This window comes from Eurosta solidaginis, chromosome 4 (genome assembly GCF_040869045.1).
Source record: "Eurosta solidaginis isolate ZX-2024a chromosome 4, ASM4086904v1, whole genome shotgun sequence".
NCBI lineage: Eukaryota > Metazoa > Arthropoda > Insecta > Diptera > Tephritidae > Eurosta > Eurosta solidaginis.
In genome coordinates, this window is record NC_090322.1 from 272730491 (window position 1) to 272754364 (window position 23874).

A 23874-nucleotide genomic window follows, 5' to 3' on the forward strand; every position below is an offset into this window, starting at 1 on the left:
AATGCTAAGCATTGATAGCCTGCATACCTCCTCTAATTTTTTGAGGTAGGTTCTATTTTGTGTGGCTTTCCACCAAACAAGAACTCCATAGTATAGGATAGGCTTTACAATCGCTGTAAATACCCAATGAGAAAGAGAGGGCGATAAACCCCACGTGCACCTCAGCATTATTTTACATGCATAAAGTGCCGTCGAGGACTTCTGCCCCCTCTCCTCCACGACAGCTTACTGTCTAAGATTATTCCTAGATATTTTTTGCAAGGTTTCTCCTGCAGGGTCACCCCTCCTAATTTCGGCCTGCTCCAATTTGGGACCTTGTACCTCTTAGTAAACAAGACCATATTTCTCTTCCTAATGGGGAGTACTCTCGCCTCACTGTGTAGGTGGTGTTCTGGCACTTTCTAAAATACAACTGGAAATGGTGTAGCAAACCAAATTTGAAAAAGGCTGACAGAAATCCTTGCAATATGTAGGAATTTGGTGACTTATAAAAAAAAAAAAAAATAAGTACTCAAAAATATATTTTCATTACACGTATGTACATATATACATTATATAGGTATATAGTATATACCTAGAATATACATAAAGATATACATATAATTATCAATTGTACACACACAAACCCTCAGGTAAGGTAACTTACGACATACAAAAAATGGCAGTTATTCTAGCATAGAATAATGAAAATGATATTATTGGTAATTTGTTATTGTTGGCTTTGTAAAGTTATCGCTAAGTTGAGGTCGCGCTATAAATTTCGGCATAGACCTAGAATAACGTTGAGGATAATGAACAGGTTGTTGCTGTTGATGTGTTTGCGATGATATATTTGTATGGCTATGGGAATGATGATACTGTTTTTGTAATTCTTTGCTTGAACGATCCACAACGCCCACCGGCCCCTCATGAATTCCATTTTTACTGTCATCAATTCCATTTTTACTTGTAAAGTCACGCGTTACTTTGGCAAGTAGATCATGGTATGGAATCAACTTTGGATTACTGCCAATCACGGTTGGCATTATTGGTACATTCGATTGTTGTTGTTGTTGGTAATATTGTTGTTGTGGTTCTTCCTGATGCTGATTTCTATTATTACTGCTATCATATTTCGTTCTTCCCAAATGTTGCTGTTGTTGAGTTTGTGTACGTGATTGTTGCATTTGTTGTTGGGACGCATTTCGATTTTGAGTTTGACTTAAATTATAATTGTGACCTTTGCCGCAGCCATGATTATGTGGTGGTGATTGTTGGTGTGCATAGCTAAACGTTTCTCTACAAAATGATTTAACCTCCTTTTTATATTTTTCAATTTCTTCCTCCAATTTCTTAAGACGCTTCTCATAGCAAATTCTTTCATTGCTCCGTGTTATATGATTTGAATGCGTTGACACTACAGTTTTAATATTTTTAACCAAGTCAGATTTCGAGTTTCGTATGTATGCTTTATTATCATTTTGGCTTTCTTGACCCTCCATAGAATTTTGTTCAAATTCTGTTTCTGGAAAATATTGCTGGGAATGCGAGTTGACATTGTTATTACGGTCTCTGCTATGTGGATGATGCTGCGTTAAATGGGCGGCATGGCTCTTAGTTCGTTCTTGCGAATTTGCTTGTCGTTCTCCTCTGCATATTGATGATGAACTGCGATATTGACGCCTGGTACTATCGACCTTTTTTAATGCACCACCGCTGGGTGAATTTGAGTATCTTCCATTTGTATCTGTTGTATGACATTCAAAATTGCCGCCAGCACCTCCATCTGGTAGACTTGCATAGCCACCGTCTATGGAATGACGTTTATCTAACGCATGTACTGGTAAATGATCATCGTAACTTTTGTAAACTTTTGCATGTGTCTTACTTTTTAACACTTCTGCAGATTGTTGCGTGAAATATTTTGATTGAGCTTTGCCGAGCTTTCGTTTGTCATTTGGTGAAATTGCCACTATTTTCTTTGCTGCTTTGCCGTTTATGCTAGGCACACTAACAGATGGTTGGGTTTCGCTTTCATGCTTTTCGGGTCGACTTAAATACTTCTCTTTTGATATATATTTTTCTTCTGTGTTATTTTGTTTTGTTTTATGATTTTTCTTTGTCGTGTCGGACTTTTCATTAGGAGTTGAAGAATGCTTGTGGTCTCTGTATAAAGAATTTATTAAAAGGTTAAAAGCAATCTACATCGTACTCGTAAAATTTTATTTGCCCCCCGAAAATGACCTAGAGGTGCTAAAAGCTGGACTCAACATCCATGTACATATGTCAGCATTTATTTGCATGAACTCTCCTCTACTCGTTTGTAATATTGGTCCTACGCTCCATGTCGAAAAAGGTTTAGTACAACGCGCTTGACTAAAGACCAGCTTTTGAGTGTGAGGTTAAACAGCAGTTAGAGATCAATTCAGTTGAACCTTAATACTTTAGGGTTTAAACATAATTTGATTATTCATTCTAGTTTGAATGGGCGAAAATATAGGGCGCTTAACCGCCGAGCCCTTTTTGGGCTGATGTGTAACAAGTCACGCCAGCTATCCCTGATTCGCGATATCTAACCAAACTCGATGCCGATATGGGTGCCGATAGGGGCACTTTCTCCACCCCAGAGGACGCAGAATTTACAAATTCTAAAGTATTCCTCCCGTAAGAGGCGTGAAGTCAATATTACAAATTGGAGTCGAATTTGACAAACCTCGCCCTCAATTTGAAGTGTTGATTCTTGACTTATCTGCAGCACTGATTTTTTTTAGTATCATACAAAAATACCATATTAATATCCGAGACACAATGAAAGTTTTTTATATAGATGCGTTCAACTCAATCTTATGCATGCCGGTAACATCGCCACAATAACGCAAGATGTTACGTTTGCCCATTAACATACAAAATTTCCCGAAGCACTGTTATAAACATTCTCACTATACAAGAAAAATACTTGCTAACATATATTGTGTTCTATTCATTTGTTAAATTGCAGTTTTTAACTGAAAAATTCAAAAAAAAGTACCAACAAGAGGGAAAAAATAATTTCACTGAAGTGTGAAAACACCTTTAAGCGGCAATTACCCACCGACGTGTGCCGTACGTACGGACGTTTGTCGTACGAAACACATTTGACCGAACCCTCAAGCCCGTGAGAATCAATGTGTGCGCCTGTGTACATGTACATAACATATTTGTGTGTGTATTGTTTACAGATAAGCACTGTTGCCATTGACCATTTTGCATGCATGCTTGTGGAAACATCAACTTTTTCCAATTTAATTGTTGATGTTGTAAAAGGCTGGAATTAATATTAAATAAATATACATAAATAGATAACATATTTATAATCTGCACTTTTACATAATTATTTCGAATTATTTTCACAATTTTTCAAACTTTAATTAGGTGTTTTTGCATAAAACTGCAAACGGCCAAAAATTAGCGCACAAAAGTTTACTAGGCAACTCTGTCCAGTGAGAGAGCGATCAGCTGACACGTCCTTACGGAAAAAATCAAAATTGTTTTGATTTCTACGTCCCGGGCTACGTACGTACGGGCGTTGCACGTCGGTGAGTTTTCGTTTACATTGCACACTCATAAGATAGGTCGTGTCAGCTGACACGTTTTTGGTACGTACGTTCGTGAGTAACTGCCGCATTAGTCAAATCAAATGTCAAATTCTTTTTCTTATGCTTTGCTTGCAACAAAAGTTGAAGATGGCCACTTTTTCATGTTAGATGGCGCTATTGGCGCTTGATCTGCCGTTCCCCATGAAAATACGTGCAATCTACTCATAATTATGTATGTGACATTCTGAAATATGGAGTAAGGTGCAGGAAAATAAACTGCGACCTGTTATTCCTTTTCTAGAAGGGTTTATTTCCTTTTCCTTATCTGTCAACTGCCTGACAGGATGTTCAATATGGCTACTTTTTAGCGTTTTGACAGGGTGTTCAATATGGCGGCGCATAAAGCCGGCTATCTTCAGCGGGTGATAGAAAGAGATACAGATAGTCAATAACAAATCAGGTGATCCAATCACTTTGGAATTTTGACGTCTATGCAGAAGATATCACACTTAGTTTGATTCACAATGATTGGGAGTCTTAGAGTCAATGCTTAGAGTGTCATCTTTGCTTAGAGTGTGGAAGTACAATATCGTAAACGACAACGTCTCAAGATACACCGCGTTTCTAGTCGGTTCCATAATTATTCTTACATCATTTCATTAATCTAATTGTTCATCAAAATAACATTTCATAAACAATATAAATATTCAAATGTAGTTTAAAACAAAACATATTAAATAAATAATGTTAATTAATATACTTTATACATCCTGACGACGGTGCCTATTTATTAAAACGGTGGCAAACATTTCTTATATCCCTTAACACTTGGGACATTTGTTTATGTAAACCAAGCGTTGAAGTAGGCTCAGAGCAGAAAAAAGGTGGCTGGTTTAAAAATATAAAACAGTAGAGGTTTTACAGCAGGGATGTTTCAACAAATCAGAGCTTATAGATTTAACGGCGGCAGCCGTGGTGTGGTGGTAGCCTACCACACCAAAGATCCTGGGTTCAATCCCCGGACAAAGAAACATCGAAAATTTTGAAAACAGGTTTTTTCAAGCGGGATCACCCCTCGGCAGTGATTTGGCAAACAATCCGAGTGTATTTCTGCCATGAAAAGCTTTTCAGTGAAAATTCATCTGCCTTCGGAGTCGGTATAAAATATGTAGGTCCCGTCCCGGCAATTTGTAGAAAACATTTAAAAGAAGCAAGACGCAAATTGGAAGAGAAGCTAGGCCTCAAATCTCTTTGGAGGTTATCGCGCCTTGCATTCATTTAATTAAAACAAAAATCAGTTTATCAGAATGTTTGAATAGCTCTGGATATCCCTGTAAACATTTCGACAAACATGAAATACTCCCAGCCGTATGACCAAACCCGAAAGACATTGTTTTGAATTTCTCTATCTATCCACTTGCCTCTCCTCTCTTATTTCCTCTTCCCGCTGCATTTTCTAGTTTACCTTATTCGCCTTATTCAATTTCCCAATCCCTTTCATTCTTCTGTAAATCTTCCCGCTTTTCCTCTTACTCATTCCGCTCTTGCTCCTATCCAAGTCTAATTCTCACCATTACTCTTAATCTTATCCTTATTCTTAATCTTCCTGTTAACCTCTTTTTACTACTTTGTCTCGAACCATTACCCTTATTCTTACTTTTAATCTCACTCTCAATCTTTCTCCTGTTCTTTTTACTTTTCTGACTTGCCTCCAACTTCCTCTACTTTTTCTTCCCATTTCCCCTGTTTTCTCTTCTCTCTTTTCATGCTCATGTTTCCAATGTGGAGATCGATTTTCACTCTTTTCCGCACATTACAAGGTAGCAAAAAAGTTGCAAAATAGTACCAAACAATTTTCCCTTCCTCCTACTTTAAAATTCATGACCAGGTTGAGGACCGTCAAACTTTTGTTGTTGTACTACTGAGCGCACCTGTCTGGTTTTATTGCGTCATGGGCACAGATACAAACTTACACTTCAAATATAAAAAAAATGTTCAAAGCACTCCCGTATTGCCTTAACTTATTAATAAAATTCATATGGAGGTTTTTGATTTGCATATGATGAGCACCTTGGTATAAAAAGCAGATTAACACCAACAAATTGCAAACTAAAAACTATTCAAAAATATTATGGCACTGAAAAAAATGCGCGTCTTGACATGTTCGAAACCCGGGGTCGAAAAATTGATTACTTCGCAAATATTTCGCTTCCTATATCTCGCTCGAGTTTCGCGCTCAGTTCGAAGTTGAACATAATGAAATTCATCGATCGAGTACTAATAATGATTTTACCATATTCACGGGATCTTCGGGTACATCGTTCATCATTTAACTTAGTGATGTCTTCCTGAAATTTATAGGTATTGGAAAGTAATGAAGGTTATATTTCCATGTACATACAGCAGCACTGCTCTTAGCATAGGAGCCACCAAATTTCATCGTATAGGAGTCATATATGTGCCTTTTATGATTGAATTTTCTTATTATTTCTGAAACCCAGATTTCTCTCATATATGGGACTCCTACCTGACTTATAATTATGAGTGCACCGCAAATGTTTGAGGATTGTAAAGTAAAAGCACTTTCCTTTACACTAACCAATTTAAAACAAAAATTTATTCAAAAATATTATTGCACTCAATTATAGCAACTTCCCGGTTTGCTTAACCATGGAAACACGACATTATGGCACGATTTTTCAAGGGGAGTGTCATTTACAGTTGAAGTTGATTCGAGTATAAAAACATCTTTTTCGAAACGTTCTGAACATAAGCTTAAAGATTTAGGCCCGGATTTTGCAACTATTGAAGTGCAGCCGTGTAGCTTATTTGCTATTACAGGGCGTATGAGTAACTTTATCTATAAAGCCATTTGCATTTTGAATGAGTAATTAATTGATTTGGTGTAAACTAAAACATTTTGCTGAAGTATTCCAAAAAAGTCTTCTTCCTAAATATCTTCTTCAGGGGCACAAAAAGCGTTAAACGGTGTTATCATAACATACATTATTACAAAATCTGGATAAGCTTACTTTTGTTTAATGGTATTAATTTTGGCATTCGATGAAGTTTGTCGTTTGTCCGTCTTTTCGCAGTTAAGCTGAACAATTTCATAGAGTTTCGATCGGTATTCTGGCACAGTTAGACGCACATCATCTCGAAATGGTGGTAAGATATCGACATTCAACTCAATCTCGGGTATAGAGTTGCGAAATCTTGAAATATCTTTAGTTAGATTGTAAAATATCAATATACAAATTTTTATTTCTTACTTTTCTACATATGGATGTCCAAGCGCTTGCTTAGCTGTAAGCCGTGCCAAGGGATCGAGTACTAATAATGATTTTACCATATTTACGGCATCTTCTGGTGCATTGTCCAACATTTCACTTAGTGATGTCTTTCTGAAATTTATAGGCATGTAAGTATTGGAAAGTTATGAAGGTCATATTTTCACGTTTTCGTATGTGAACTGAACTGTAGTAATGACTTCCTTGCTAGACAGAGCAGACGGAAACTCCAATACATTAACAGAATTGTTGACATCACTAATACACTCGCATAAATTTTTCTTTTTATTCGTATGGAAAACCATGTTGCATGTATGCATACACGTATACAGAATGTTTACATCAGGTTTGTCATGTCGCTTCTAACAACCTGATTGAAACTTTGCTTTAAGCCCTGATGTAAATTTCCATCAGCCATATCTGTCAATTGATGCCTCAAATGATTGACAGCTGTCTAGCAGGGTTACTACTTATAATATTCACCTCACTATTTTATATTAGTTACGAGCCGGACCCGTGCGCATCTTGCGCAACCAATATAAAAGTCTCTAACAGAAATCAGCTGTTCTATCAATCAATTACAATCAATTTACAGCTTGCGCTGCTATCTGGCGTATGGTAGCAACTGCCGGCAATGCAGTGCAAATATTCACAATAGTGCCGTAGTACAAATATATTTCTTAGTGTGCTCACATTCGTTTATTTTTAACAAATTATTTGAATAAAATATAGCTAAACAAAAGCACTGCGACCAAAATTGCCCAAAGCTCGCTAATAGCCCGAATCTTCATCTTTACAACCAAAACTTTATTTATAGATTTGAATTCCAAATAAGAGCGAAAAAGGGACCAGTACATAAAACCAACAATTAGAAATAATATATATGACTAGCAGACCCGGCAGACGTTGTTCTGCCCTAAATTTGGCTTATCTGCATACATTTTAATAAGCTTTTTCCGTCTAACTCTGCCCTACCCCTCTACACTTTTTCCTAATCTTTTTATTCACTCCTCCCTCCGTCTTTTTTGCTTCATCTCCATCTTCGTCTCATTCTATATCTTTTTTAGTCTCCTTTTCTCTTTTCTCAAGTTTTTCTCCTTCTTCTTCATCTCTTATTGCAGTCCCAGAGGATGGTATGTATTTTGTTCCAGTCCCATTCCGAGTCTCAGTTCCAGTCCCACTCCGAGTCTCAGTCTCAGTCCCCGTCCTAGTCCTAATCACAGTCCCAGTCCGTCTCTGGTATACTTCCCGGAAAAAAGCATCGTAAATACTAATATAGGCAAATTTATATACGAAATTTCAGACAAATCGAATAGGACGTATGTAAATAGGTATGTGGGTATGATTAATTCTTGTCTTTATTTCGGCTTCGCATGCATATTTATCAGTTTTGCCAGGTTGATGCGACTAAATCGAATATCACAATGAATTTTAGAGGTCTCAGCAACAGCTTTCATTTGATATCAATAATACACACACATTCTAGGGGTATCCGGGTCCATGTTTTGGCCTATATCTCGAGACCCTAGTCACTCAGCGGTGTAAAACTTACTCTGTACTAAAGCATACATCGACAGCTTCAATTTGATACCCATAATGTAAAAAGACATCCTAGTGTTACGCTGATCCACGTTTTGGCCTATATCTCGAGACCCTATTCACCAATAGGTATGAAAACTACCCTGTACTAAAGCACTCATCAACAGCTTCAATTTGATACCCACAATGTAAAACCATTGTCTAGGCGTTCACGGGCCCACGTTTGGCCTATATCTCCAGACCCTATTCACCCAGGGGTATGAAAATTATCCTGTACTAAATCACTCATCAACAGCTTTAGTTTGTTATCCATATTGTATAAACACATTCTAGGGGTACCCGGGTCCACGTTTGGGCCTACATCTCGAGACCCTAATCACCCAGGGGTATAAAAATTACCCCATACTAAAGCACGCATCAACAGCCTTCATTTGTTATCCATATTATATAAACACTTTCTAGGGGTACCCAGGTCCACGTTTTGGTCTATATCTCGAGACCCTAGTTACCAATAGGTATGAAAACTACGCTGTACAAAAGCACTCATTAACAGCTTTCATTTGATATCCATATTATATAAACACATTCTAGGGGTATCCGGGTCCACGTTTTGGGCTATATCTCGAGACCCTAGCCTCCCAGTTGTATGAAAAGTATCCTGCACTATAGAACTCATCAACAGCTTTCATTTGATATCCATATTGTATAAACACATTCTAGGGGTACGCAGGTCCACGTTTTGGCCTATATCTCGAGACCCTAGTCACCAATAGGTATGAAAACTACACTGTACTAAAGCACTCATCAACAGCTTTCATTTTAGGGGTGCCCGGGTCCACGTTTTGGCCTTATATCTCGATACCTTAGTCACCAATAGGTATGAAAGCTACCCTGTACTAAAGCACTCATCAACAATTTTCATTTGATATCCAATTGTATAAAAACATTCTAAGGGTGGCCTGGTCCACGTTTTGGTCCACGTTTTGGCCTATATCTCGAGACCCTAGTCACCAATAGGTATGAAGCCTACCCTGTAGTAAAGCACTCAGCAACAGCTTTCATTTTATATCCATATTATATAAACACATTCTAGGGGTGCCGGGGCCCACGTTTTGGCCTTATATCTCGATACCTTAGTCACCAATAGGTATGAAAGCTACCCTGTACTAAAGCACTCATCAACAGCTTTCATTTGATATCCAATTGTATAAAACATTCTAGGGGTGCCCTGGTCCACGTTTTGGCCTACATCTCGAGACCCGAGTCACCCAGGGGTACGAAAAATACTCAGTATCAAAGTACTCATAAACAGATTCCATTTGATACCCATATTGTACAAACACATCACAGGATTACCCAGGTCCACGTTTTGATCTCAAGACCCAGCCAAAATGGGATAAAAGTATCGTATGTCCGTTCCCTGGTTATAAGCTACCACTCCACCAATTTCAGCCAAATTGGTTTATCCGTTCTTGAGTTATGTGTAGTGTAACTAACACGACTTTCTTTTATATAGTACTAGCAGACCCGGTAGACGTTGTTCTGCCCTAAATTTGGCCTATCTGCATACATTTTAATAAGCTTTTTCCGTCTAACTCTGCCCTACCCCTCTACACTTTTTCATAATCTCTTTATTCACTCCTCCCTCCGTATTTTTCGCTTCATCTCCATCTTCGTCTCATTCTATCTCTTTCTCAGTCTCCTTCTCTCTTTTCTCTTCTCTCAAGTTTTTCTCGTTCTTTTTCATCTCTTATTGCCAGTCCCAGAGGGTGGTATGTATTTTGTTCCAGTCCCATTCCGAGTCTCAGTCCCAGTCCCACTCCGAGTCTCAGTCTCAGTCCCAGTCCTAGTCCTAATCCCAGTCCCAGTCCGTTTCTATTATACTTCCCGGAAAAGAGCATCGTAAACACTAATATAGGCAAATTTATAAACGAAATTTCAGGCAAATCGAATAGGACGTATGCAAATAAGTATGTGGGTATTATTAATTCATGTCTTTATTTCGGCTTCGCATGCATATTTATCAGTTTTATCAGGTTGATGCGACTAAATCGAATATCACAATGAACTTCAGAGCTCTCCCCGGTCCATGTTTTGGCCTATATTTCGAGACCCTAGTCACTCAGCGGTGTAAAACTTACTCTGTACTAAAGCATACATCAACAGCTTCAATTTGATACCCATAATGTAAAAACACATTCTAGGTGTATCCGGGTCCATGTTTTGGGCTATATCTCGAGACCCCATCCTCCCAGTTGTATGAAAATTATCCTGTACTATAGCACTCATCAACAGCTTGCATTTGATATCCATATTGTATAAACACATTCTAGGGGTATCCGGGTCCACGTTTTGGGCTATATCTCGAGACCCTAGCCTCCCAGTTGTATGAAAATTATCCTATACTCATCAACAGCTATCATTTGATATCCTAATTGTATAAGCACATTATAGGGGTACCCGGGTCCACGTTTTGGGCTATATCTCGAGACCCTAGCCTCCCAGTTGTATGAAAATTATCCTGTACTATAGCACTCATCAACAGCTTTCATTTGATATCCATATTGTATAAGCACATTCTAGGGGTACCCGGGTCCATGTTTTGGGCTATATCTCGAGACCCTAGCCTCCCAGTTTTATGAAAATTGTCCTGTACTATAGCACTCATCAACAATTTTCATTTGATATCCATATTGTATAAACACATTGTAGGGGTACCCGGGTCCACGTTTTGGGCTATATCTCGAGATCCTAGCCTCCCAGTTGTATGATAATTATCCTTTACTATAGAACTCATCAGCAGCTTACATTTGATATCCATATTGTATAAACACATTCTAGGGGTACCCGGGTCCACGTTTTGGGCTATATCTCGATACCTTAGTCACCAATAGGTATGAAAACTCCCCTGTACTAAAGAACTCATCAACAGCTTTCATTTGATATCCAATTGTATAAAAACATTTTAGTGGTGCCCTGGTCCACGTTTTGGCCTATATCTCGAGACCCGAGTCACCCAGGGGTACGAAAAATACTCAGTATCAAAGTACTCATAAACAGATTCCATTTGATACCCATATTGTACAAACACATCCCAGGATTACCCAGGTCCACGTTTTGATCTCAAAACCCTAGCCAGAACGGGATAAAAGGTATCGTATGTCCGTTCCCTGGTTATAAGCTACCTCTCCACCAATTTTCAGCCAAATTGGTTTATCCGTTCTTGAGTTATGCGTAGTGTAACTAACACGACTTTCTTTTATATAGTACTAGCAGACCCGGTAGACGTTGTTCTGCCCTAAATTTGGCCTATCTGCGTACATTTAATAAGCTTTTTCCGTCTAACTCTGCCCTACCCCTCTACACTTTTTCATAATCTCTTTATTCACTCCTCCCTCCGTCTTTTTCGCTTCATCTCCATCTTCGTCTCATTCTATCTCTTTCTCAGTCTCCTTCTCTCTTTTCTCTTCTCTCAAGTTTTTCTCCTTCTTTTCCATCTCTTATTGCCAGTCCCAGAGGGTGGTATGTATTTTGTTCCAGTCCCATTCCGAGTCTCAGTCCCAGTCCCACTCCGAGTCTCAGTCTCAGTCCCAGTCCTAGTCCTAACCCCAGTCCCAGTCCGTCTCTATTATACTTCCCGCAAAAGAACATCGTAAACACTAATGTAGGCAAATTTATATACGAAATTTCAGGCAAATCGAATAGGACGTATGCAAATAAGTATGTGGGTATTATTAATTTATGTCTTTATTTCGGCTTCGCATGCATATTTATCAGTTTTATCAGGTTGATGCGACTAAATCGAATAACACAATGAACTTCAGAGCTCTCAGCAACAGCTTCATTTGATATCCATAATACACACACATTCTAGCGGTATCCCGGTCCATGTTTTGGCCTATATTTCGAGACCCTAGTCACTCAGCGGTGTAAAACTTACTCTGTGTTATAGCACACATCAACAGCATCAATTTTATACCCATAATATAAACACACATTCTAGGTGTATCCGGGTCCATGTTTTGACCTATATCTCGAGACCGTAGTCACCCAGCGGTGTAAAGTTTACTCTGTACTAAAGCATACATCAACAGCTTCAATTTGATACCCATAATGTAAAAACACATTCTAGGTGTATCCGGGTCCACGTTTTGGGCTATATCTCGAGACCCCATCCTCCCATTATCCTGTACTATAGCACTCATCAACAGCTTTCATTTGACATCCATATTGTATAAACACATTCTAGGGGTATCCGGGTCCACGTTTTGGCCTATATATCGAGACCCTGGTCACCCAGGGGTATGAAAATTATCCTGTACTATAGCACTCATCAACAGCTTTCATTTGATATCCATATTGTATAATCACGTTCTAGCGGTACCCGGGTCCACGTTTTGATCTCAAGACCTTAGACACGTAGCGAAAAAAAAGGTAGACGTTGGCCGATTCTCAGACCTACCCAATATGTTCACAAAATTTCATGAGAATCGGTTTGGCCGTTTCGGAGGAGTTCAGCCTCTAAAACCGTGACAGAAGAATTTTGTATATTAGATAATAAGAACAAATGTACATACACAATACCGGCGGAGAAGAAATAGGGCGCTAAATATATCCTGGGATCAAATACCGCCTATGAAAACATCGATATTTGAACATCAATGTTTTCCAACAACAAAATATCGATTCCGAAAACACCGACTTTTATGAACGACACATTGGTGTCGTTTCGATGTTTTTAGTCCTTTCATAAAAAGTTAATATATTACTATTTTTATACTCAGTTGAGCAGAGCTCACAGAGTATATTAACTTTGATTGGATAACGGTTGGTTGTACAGGTATAAAGGAATCGAGATAGATATAGACTTCCATATATCAAAATCATCAGTATCGAAAAAAAATTTGATTGAGCCATGTCCGTCCGTCCGTCCGTCCGTCTGTCCGTTAACACGATAACTTGAGTAAATTTTGAGGTATCTTGATGAAATTTGGTATGTAGATTCCTGGGCACTCATCTCAGATCGCTATTTAAAATGAACGATATCGGACTATAACCACGCCCACTTTTTCGATATCGAAAATTTCGAAAAACCGAAAAAATGCGATAATTCATTGCCAAAGGCGGTTAAAGCGATGGAACTTGGTAGATTGGTTGGCGTTATGACGCAGAATAGAAAATTAGTAAGATTTTGGACAATGGGCGTGGCACCGCCCACTTTTACAAGAAGGTAATTTAAAAGTTTTACAAGATGTAATTTGACAGTCGTTAAAGATATCATGATGAAATTTGGCAGGAACGTTACTACTATTACTTTATATGTGCTAAATAAAAATTAGCAAAATTGGATGAAGAAGACGCCCACTTTTTAAAAAAAATTTTTTTAAATTCAAATTTTAACAAAAAATTTAATATCTTTACTGTATATAAGTAAATTAAGTCAAAATTCAACTCCAGTAATGATATGATGCAACAAAATACAAAACTAAAAGAAAATTTCAAAATGGCCGTGGCTCCGCCCATTTTCATTTAGTTTGTCTAGAATACTTTTAATGCCATAAGTCGAACAAAAATTTACCAATCCTTCTCAAATTTGGTAGGGGCATATATTCTATGACAGTAACTGTTCTCTGTGAAAATGGGCGAAATCGGTGGAAGCCACGCCCAGTTTTTATACACAGTCCACCGTCTGTCCTTCCGCTCGGCCGTTAACACAATAACTTGAGCAAAAACCAATATATCTTTACTAAACTTAGCCCACGTACTTATCTGAACTCGCTTTATCTTGGTATAAAAAATGGCAGAAATCCGACCATAACCACGCCCACTTTATCGATATCGAAAATTACGAAAAATGAAAAAATGCCACAATTCTATACCAAATACGAAAAAAGGGATGAAACATAGTAACTTTGGAAAAAACTTTATAAAATGGGTGTGACACCTACCATATTAAGTAGAAGAAAATGAAAAAGTTCTACAAGGCGAAATCAACAGCCCTTGGAATCTTGGCAGGAATACTGTTAGTGGTATTGCATATATAAATAAATTAGCAGTACCCGACAAATGATTTTCTGGATCACCTGGTCCACATTTTGGTCGATATCGCGAGAACGCCCTCACATATACATCTAAGGGCCACTCGCTTTTAAAACCCTCATTAATACCTTTAATTTGATATCCATATCGTACAAACACATTCTAGAGTCACCCCTGGCCCACCCTAATGGCGATATATCGAAAAGGCGTCCACCTATAGACCTAATGCCCACTCCCTCTTAAAATGCTCAGTAACACCTTTCGTTTGATACCCATATCGTACAAACATTCTAGTCACCCCTGGCTCACCCTAATGGCGATATCTCGAAAAGGCGTCCACCTATAGACCTAATGTCCACTCCCTCTTAAAATGCTCAGTAACACCTTTCGTTTGATACCCATATCGTACAAACATTCTAGAGTCACCCCTGGTCCACCCTAATGGCGATATCTCGAAAAGGCGTCCACCTATAGACCTAATGCCCACTCCCTCTTAAAATGCTCAGTAACACCTTTCGTTTGATACCCATATCGTACAAACATTCTAGAGTCACCCCTGGCCCACCCTAATGGCGATATCTCGAAAAGGCGTCCACCTATAGACCTAATGCCCACTCCCTCTTAAAATGCTCAGTAATACCTTTCGTTTGATACCCATATCGTACAAACATTCTAGAGTCACCCTTGGTCCACCTTTATGGCGATATCTCTAAAAGGCGTCCACCTATAGATCTAAGGATTACTCCCTTTTAAAATACTCATTACCACCTTTCATTTGATACCCATATCGTACAAACACATTCTAGAGTCACCCTGGCCCACCCTAATGGCGATATCTCGAAAAGGCGTCCACCTATAGACCTAATGCCCACTCCCTCTTAAAATGCTCAGTAACACCTTTCGTTTGATACCCATATCGTACAAACATTCTAGAGTCACCCTTGGTCCACCTTTATGGCGATATCTCGAAAAGGTGTCCACCTATAGAACTAAGGACTACTCCGTATTAAAATACTGATTACCACCTTTCATTTGATACCCATATCGTACAAACACATTCTAGAGTCACCCCTGGCCCACCCTAATGGCGATATCTCGAAAAGGCGTCCACCTATAGACCTAATGCCTACTCCCTCTTAAAATGCTCAGTAACACCTTTCGTTTGATACCCATTGTGGAGATTGAAACCACGTTTTTATTTTATAACAAAAATTTAAATTATATTTTTTTAAACACGCCTAAAAGTATGCGTCAAATTCTTTCTTTATTTTTCACAACAATGAAAATTTCTGAAAATTGAAAATCAATATTGAAACTTAAAATATTGATAATACATTTAAAAATTAAAAAGTTCAAAGTAACTAAAATACAAAGTTAAATAAAAATAATAAGAACCCTACATTACCCCCCCTTCAAGAAAATTTATCATTAAACAAATTGAATGTAACTCTCTTTTTATGTAAATTCTTGGTGTTGTTTGTGTCTGTTGTCTCAATTATTGCAGGCTTTAATCTATCAATAGGCATAGTTTTAATATTATTATCTATTTCAAGTTTAAAACATTTTTCGTCTTTTTCCACAATTTTGTAAGGTCCTTCATATGGTTGTTGTAATGAATGTTTATTAATGACTCGAACGAATGCAAATTTACAAGTTTGAAGATCTTTTGGAACATAAATTCCAGTATCAGCATCTTTATGATGGCTTAAATTTGATCTAACATTTCGAAAATGTTCACGTAAATTACTTAAAACTTCAGTTGATGAGAAATTTTTAGCTGATGGCACAACAAGTTCCCCTGGCAAACGTAAATTCTGACCGAAAACCATTTCCGCTGGTGTAGCCGAAATATCTTCTTTGTAAATAGATCGCAAACCAAGTAATATGACAGGTAACTCGTCATACCAATTATTTGTGTCCTCTCTAGCTATTATAGTAGTCTTTAATTGTCTATGAAGCCTTTCAACCATACCATTTCCTTGAGGGTGATATGCGGATGTTGTAATTTGGTGACTACCAAGTAATTTAGTTAACTCTGAAAACAATTTCGATGTAAATTGGCTACCTTGATCAGTTGTTATCTTTAACGGAACTTCAAACCGAGAAATATATTCTCTAAAAAACTTATTTGCAATTGTAGTTGCTGAAATATCTTTTAATGCATGTGCCTCAGGTCAACGGGTAAATCTTTCAATAATCGTTAAAATATAGCGATGTCCTTTTGAAATAGGTAATGGTCCAACTATATCTAAATGGATGTGTTCAAATCTATTCTTGGGAATTTGAATTTTGATAACAGGGAATTTTGTATGACGATAAACTTTAGACTTTTGACAATTAAGACACTCTTTTGACCAAATATTAATATCCTTATTCATATTAGGCCAATAATATTTTTTAACTATGAGCCGTCGTGTAGCTCTTGTACCCGGATGTGCTATGCCATGTAAAATATCAAATACTGTCCTTCGCAAATTACTCGGTACAAATGGCCTAGGAGTTTCTCCTGAAATTTCACACCAAATATCAAAATTTAAAATGGGAATATTAATTAACTTTAAAATTAGATATTGAGAATCAGATACAAGTTGATTTAAGTCATCATCTTTTTGTTGTTCAGTTTGTAAAATTTTAAAATTCAGTTCCGTATTATATATTGCATTAACCTCAAAAGCTCTAGATAGCGTATCTTCTACAACATTGGATTCTCCTTTAATGTATTGTATGTCATCAGTAAATTGTGCTATAAATTCCAAGTGTCTCGTTTGTCTAGGACTTCGTTCTGTTTTTGAATTTAAAGCAGTAGTCAAAGGTTTATGGTCCGTATAAACTGTAAATTGTCGTCCTTCCAAAAGATATCTAAAATGTTTTATATTTAAATAAATCGCCAATAATTCCCTATCAAAAGCACTATACTTAATTTCAGTTGGAGAAAGTTTTTTAGAAAAGAATGCAATGGGCTCAATTTTATTATTGTAATTTTGTTGTATAACGCCCCCAATCGCTGTGTTAGATGCATCTACTGTTAAAGATAATTAGCATCTTTGTTAAAATGATTTAACAATATCGTAGATGCAAATTTATCTTTAATGCATTCAAAAGCTTCATTCGAATCCTCATCCCATACCAAAGTTTTGTCACGTTTCTTATTTACTTTGTTAATTAGATCATAAATTTTGTTTGTAAATTCTGCTAGTTTTGGAATGTATCTATGATTATAATTTACCATACCAATAAATTTCTGTGCCTGCTTAACTGATTTTGGACGTTCGAAATTGCGAATAGCTGATACCTTTTCATCGGAAGGTCGAATACCTGTTCCAGAAATGTTATGTCCTAAAAAATCTATATTCGTTACACCAAAAGTACATTTACTTGGTTTAATGTTTAAACCGTACTCTGTAAGGCGTTGAAAAAGGATACGTAAATCTTTTAAATGTTGTTCTTCGTCTGTACTTGCAATAAGTAAGTCGTCGATGTAAGCATATACAAAATCTAAGTCACCTACTACCTCATTTATGAATCGTTGAAAGGTTTGTGCAGAATTTCTAAGTCCGAAAGGCATTCTCATGAATTCAAACATACCGAAAGGAGTTGTAATAGCAGTTTTATAAATATCTTCTTCAGCCATAGGAATTTGGTGATATGCCCTAACTAAATCTAATTTTGAAAATATATTTTTATTATGAAGGTTCATATTAAAATCTTGAATGTGAGGTAAGGGATAACGATCGGGAACAGTTACAATATTCAATCTTCTAAAATCACCACATGGACGCCAATCATTCAACTCTTTTTTAGGTACAAGGTGAAGTGGTGATGCTACTGAAGAATTTGAAGGCCGACAAATGCCTGTTTTAACTAAGAAATCAAACTCCGTTTTCGCGACTTTGTAATTTACCGGATCTAAGCGCCTGGGCATAGAAAATGGAAGACTACCTTCTGTTACAAGTCGATGTACTGTTGTATGTTTAACAGGTTTAGTATAATGTGGTTCTGAAATAAGTGACGAAAACTCTTTTAATAATTTTGTAAATTTATTGTCAACCACAAATAATTTAGGTAATGGAATATCACAAAAGTAGGATACTGTATTAACTGTGAGATTGGTTAATGGATCTACTAAACGTTTATGTTTAATGTCTATAAGAAGACCATATTTACAAAGAAAATCAGCGCCAATTATTGGCTTGGCTATATCCGCAATCAAAAATGTAAAGGGAAATTCACGTCTTAAACCTAAATTTACGTTTAAAAGCCTTTTCCCGTAAGTGGCAATTGTTGAGCCATTAGCTGCAGTGAGAATTATGTCTGAACGCTTCGTATGAGGAAATTTAGACGCGGGTAATACCGAAATTTCTGCTCCACTATCAATTAAAAAATTTTGTTTGTTTTCTCTATCAAAAATAAATAAGCGACGCGTCGAAAATTCTAAATTTCCGTTGTTCGTCGCTGCAAGAACGGAAGAATTTAGTTTGTTGAATCTTTGTTTTTTGTTATAAGAGCAAGGTTGTTCACAACTTTTAGCATTATTTCCAAATTTGTAGTGAAATCTACACAACCAATTTGGATTATTACGTGAGCTAGAACGACGCCTAAAAGAATTTCTAAAATTGTTCCTAGAATTGGAACGCGACCTAGAATTGATTCCGATACATTTTTCTTTTAATTTCACCTAACTCCAAAGAAAATTTCTGAAAATTTTCACTCATAAAAGAGGTGGTTTTAACCAAGTTTTCAACAACAGAATTTTGTGCTTTTGTATCCGAAAAATTATTAACCGAAAATACTTCATTTTTGTTTATCATTTCCCAAATATTATCTGCTAATTTTGTTAATTCGGTAATATTATTAGAACTCGAACTAGCCAAAATCATTCTCAAATTTTTAGGAAGTTTACGCATCCAAATTTTCTTTAAAATATTTTCACTAAAATTTGATTCGGCTAATATAACTAATGAACGATAAAATTCTGATGGCTTACGATCACCCATCTCAGAATCGTTTAAAATTTTATCAAGTTTCGAATTTTCGCTAAGTGAGTGTCTTTCTATCAACACTTTTTTAAGTTCAGTAAATTTGTTATTAATGGGGGGATTTTTGATAAAATCCAAAATAGTTATTATCACTTCCTGGGGAAGTGCTGTAATGGTGTGTTCGTATTTAGTGTTTTCTTGTGTAATGTTTTTAGTACTAAATTGTGTTTCGGCATGAATAAACCATGCTTCCGGACAATTAGTCCAAAATTGTGGAAGTTTTACTGAAACTGACAAAATTTCATTTTGAGTAACATTTGCATATGTATTTGTAATTTGTTGTTGAGACGTGTCATGTGGTAAATCTATCAAAGTTTCGTTTAAATTGTTAGTAAATGTAGATTGTGTATTATGTTGTGGTGAACGAATCATATTGAATTAAATGAAAAGAGAGTTAACTAACAAAACAGTAAAATAAACTAGTAATTCTATAAAACGAGAGTTTACAATAATAATAATAATATATCTATATATTAGTATACATACATAAACACATATAATATAAATATAACTGTTCACCAAAATACTTGCTGTGAATATGCAGTTTGTTGCTGTTAATGCAATGGCTTTGTTGAGATTGCGTGTCCTCAATATAGTTGGATGATACAATATTGATGAGTTACGTTGTTAATTTTTGTTGTTGTTGTTACTTAACATCGCATTTAATAATAAATGGTACAATTATATAAATCTAAGAGCAACAGAAGTAGTGATTTGGATCAGCTTGAAAGACTGCACATTATTCTTCAAATTCTTTTTGATACACGTTCAATCCGGATATACGGTCTTGAAGGGAGTTCGTACGATGTAACAAATCTTTGTACTGAGTTGAAATTAATGAAACTTCTTGACGAATCTGACTTTCTGCATTAGATATTGGTTCTATATGAGGTAAACTTTCGGGTAACGATATACGAAATTCGTTTCGTATTAATTGTAATATTTTCTTGGATGCTATGGCTATATTGCGTATTTTTTTTATGTACCTTGTAAATATATTTTCAATAGTTTGGCCAGCTGCGGCGAGCAAAACTGTGATGCAATGGCAGATAATGGCGTAATTGTTCAGTTGTACGTGTCCGAGTGTTTCACCAAAATGTTCATATTTTGTTGATTAAATATTTGTTGTTGGTTTTGCTTTTGTTTAAGCTATTTCCAATTCGGCGTGTATGCTTTTTGACCGATGTAAATTGGAATGAACGTCTGTTGTTTTGTTAATTAAATCTTTGTTTGAGATATTCTTCTCATTTTGCACAATTTACTTTTTTTTTTGCTCGTTATCTGTTATGATTTTATTACAGTTCGCACATATTTCTCTTTTTTTTTTATTTGTAATATACTTTTTGTTTTTAAAATCTCACTTCCTTTGTGCATAACAATGTCGCAAAAGTTAGTTCACTTTATCACTAAAGCAAGATCGCCAGTGTGGAGATTGAAACCACGTTTTTATTTTATAACACAAATTTAAATTATATTTTTTTAAACCCGCCTAAAAGTATGCGTCAAATTTTTTCTTTATTTTTCACAACAATGAAAATTTTTGAAAATTGAAAATCAATATTGAAACTTAAAATATTGATAATACATTTAAAAATTAAAAAGTTCAAAGTAACTAAAATACAAAGTTAAATAAAAATAATAAGAACCCTACACCCATATCGTACAAACATTCTAGAGTCACCCCTGGCCTACCCTAATGGCGATATCTCGAAAAGGCGCCCACCTATAGACCTAATGCCCACTCCCTCTTAAAATGCTCAGTAACACCTTTCGTTTGATACCCATATCGTACAAACACATTCTAGAGTCATCCCTGGCCCACCCTAATGACGATATCTCGAAAAGGCGTCCACCTATAGACCTCATGCCCACTCCCTCTTAAAATGCTCAGTAACACCTTTCGTTTGATACCCATATCGTACAAACATTCTAGAGTCACCCTTGGTCCACCTTTATGGCGATATCTCGAAAAGGCGTCCACCTATAGAACTAAGGATTACTCCCTTTTAAAATACTCATTACCATCTTTCATTTGATACCCATATCATACAAACACATTCTAGAGTCACCCCTGGCCCACCCTAATGGCGACATTTCGAAAAGGCGTCCACCTATAGACCTAATGCCCACTCCCTCTTAAAATGCTCAGTAACACTTTTCGTTTGATACCCATATCGTACAAACATTCTAGAGTCACCCCTGGCCCACCCTAATGGCGATATCTCGAAAAGGCGTCAACCTATAGACCTAATGCCCACTCCCTCTTAAAATGCTCAGTAACACCTTTTATTTGATTCCCATATCGTACAAACACATTCTAGAGACACCCCTGGTCCACCTTTATAGCGGTATCTCGAAACGGCGTCCACCTATGGAACTAAGGATCACTCCTTTTCAAAATACTCATTAACAGCTTTCATTTGATACCCATATCGTACAAACATATTCTAGAGTCACCCCTGGTCCACCTTTATGGCGATTTCTCGAAAAGGCGTTCACCTATAGAACTAAAGCCCATTCCCTTTTAAAATACTCATTACCACCTTTCATTTGATACCCATATCGTACAAACACATTCTAGAGTCACCCCTGGTCCACCTCAATGGCGATATCTCGAAAAGGCGTCCACCGATAGACCTAAGGCCCACTCCCTCTTAAAATGTTCAGTAACACCTTTCATTTGATACCCATATCGTACAAACAAATTCTAGAGTCAGCCCTGGTCCACCTTTATGGCGATATCCCTAAATGGCGTCCATCCATAGAACTATGGCATACTCTCTCTTAAAATACTCTTTAATACCTTCCATTTGATACACATGTCATACAACCACATTCCAGGGTTACCCTAGGTTCATTTTCCTTCATGGTGATTTTCCTTATTTTGTCTCCATAGCTCTCAACTGAGTATGTAATGTTCGGTTACACCCGAACTTAGCCTTCCTTACTTGTTTATACTAAGTTGAGCAGAGCTCACAGAGTATATTAACTTTGATTGGATAACGGTTGGTTGTACAGGTATAAAGTAATCGAGATAGATATAGACTTCCATATATCAAAATCATCAGTATCGAAAAAAAATTTGATGGAGCCATGTCCGTCCGTCCGTCCGTCTGTCCGTTAACACGATAACTTGAGTAAATTTTGAGGTATCTTGATGAAATTTGGTATGTAGATTCCTGGTCACTCATCTCAGATCGCTATTTAAAATGAACGATATCGGACTATAACCACGCCCACTTTTTCGATATCGAAAATTTCGAAAAACCGAAAAAATGCGATAATTCATTGCCAAAGGCGGTTAAAGCGATGAAACTTGGTAGATAGGTTGGCGCTATGACGCAGAATAGAAAATTAGTAAGATTTTGGACAACGGGCGTGGGACCGCCCACTTTTACAAGAAGGTAATTTAAAAGTTTTGCAAGCTGTAATTTGACAGTCGTTAAAGATATCATGATGAAATTTGGCAGGAACTTTGCTACTATTACTATATATGTGCTAAATAAAAATTAGCAAAATTGGATGAAGAACACGCCCACTTTTTAAAAAAAAATTTTTTTAAATTCAAATTTTAACAAAAAATTTAATATCTTTACTGGATATAACTAAATTAAGTCAAAATTCAACTCCAGTAATGATATGATGCAACAAAATACAAAAATAAAAGAAAATTTCAAAATGGGCGTGGCTCCGCCCATTTTCATTTAGTTTGTCTAGAATACTTTTAATGCCATAAGTCGAACAAAAATTTACCAATCCTTCTAAAATTTGGTAGAGGGATAGATTCTATGACGGTAACTGTTCTCTGTGAAAATGGGCGAAATCGGTGGAAGCCACGCCCAGTTTTTATACACAGTCCACCGTCTGTCCTTCCGCTCGGCCGTTAACACAATAACTTGAGCAAAAACCGATATATCTTTACTAAACTTAGCCCACGTACTTATCTGAACTCACTTTATCTTGGTATAAAAAATGGCCGAAATCCGACCATAACCACGCCCACTTTATCGATATCGAAAATTACGAAAAATGAAAAAATGCCATAATTCGATACCAAATACGATAAAAGGGATGAAACATGGTAACTGGATTGGTTTATTGAAACAAAATATAACTTTGGAAACAACTTTGTAAAATGGGTGTGACACCTACCATATTAAGTAGAAGAAAATGAAAAAGTTCTACAAGGCGAAATCAACAGCCCTTGGAATCTTGGCAGGAATACTGTTAGTGGTATTGCATATATAAATAAATTAGCAGTACCCGACAGATGATTTTCTGGATCACCTGGTCCACATTTTGGTCGATATCGCGAGAACGCCCTCACATATACATCTAAGGGCCACTCGCTTTTAAAACCCTCATTAATACCTTTAATTTGATATCCATATCGTACAAACACATTCTAGAGTCACC

The 23874-nt window shown here is 36.7% G+C and overlaps 1 protein-coding gene across 1 annotated transcript in view; it reads right to left on the bottom strand.

The window, feature by feature from the left end:
- Positions 1–633: 633 nt before the first annotated feature.
- Positions 634–23874, bottom strand: part of Erk7 (Extracellularly regulated kinase 7) — a 37268-nt gene continuing 14027 nt past the window's right edge. The window contains exons 8-10 of the mRNA XM_067781178.1: positions 6827–6958; positions 6587–6769; positions 634–2145 (exon numbers count right to left, since the gene is read on the bottom strand). Of these exons, the coding sequence (XP_067637279.1) occupies positions 696–2145; positions 6587–6769; positions 6827–6958 (1765 nt within the window). The 3' untranslated portion in view covers positions 634–695. The remainder of the gene's footprint in view (positions 2146–6586; positions 6770–6826; positions 6959–23874) is intronic.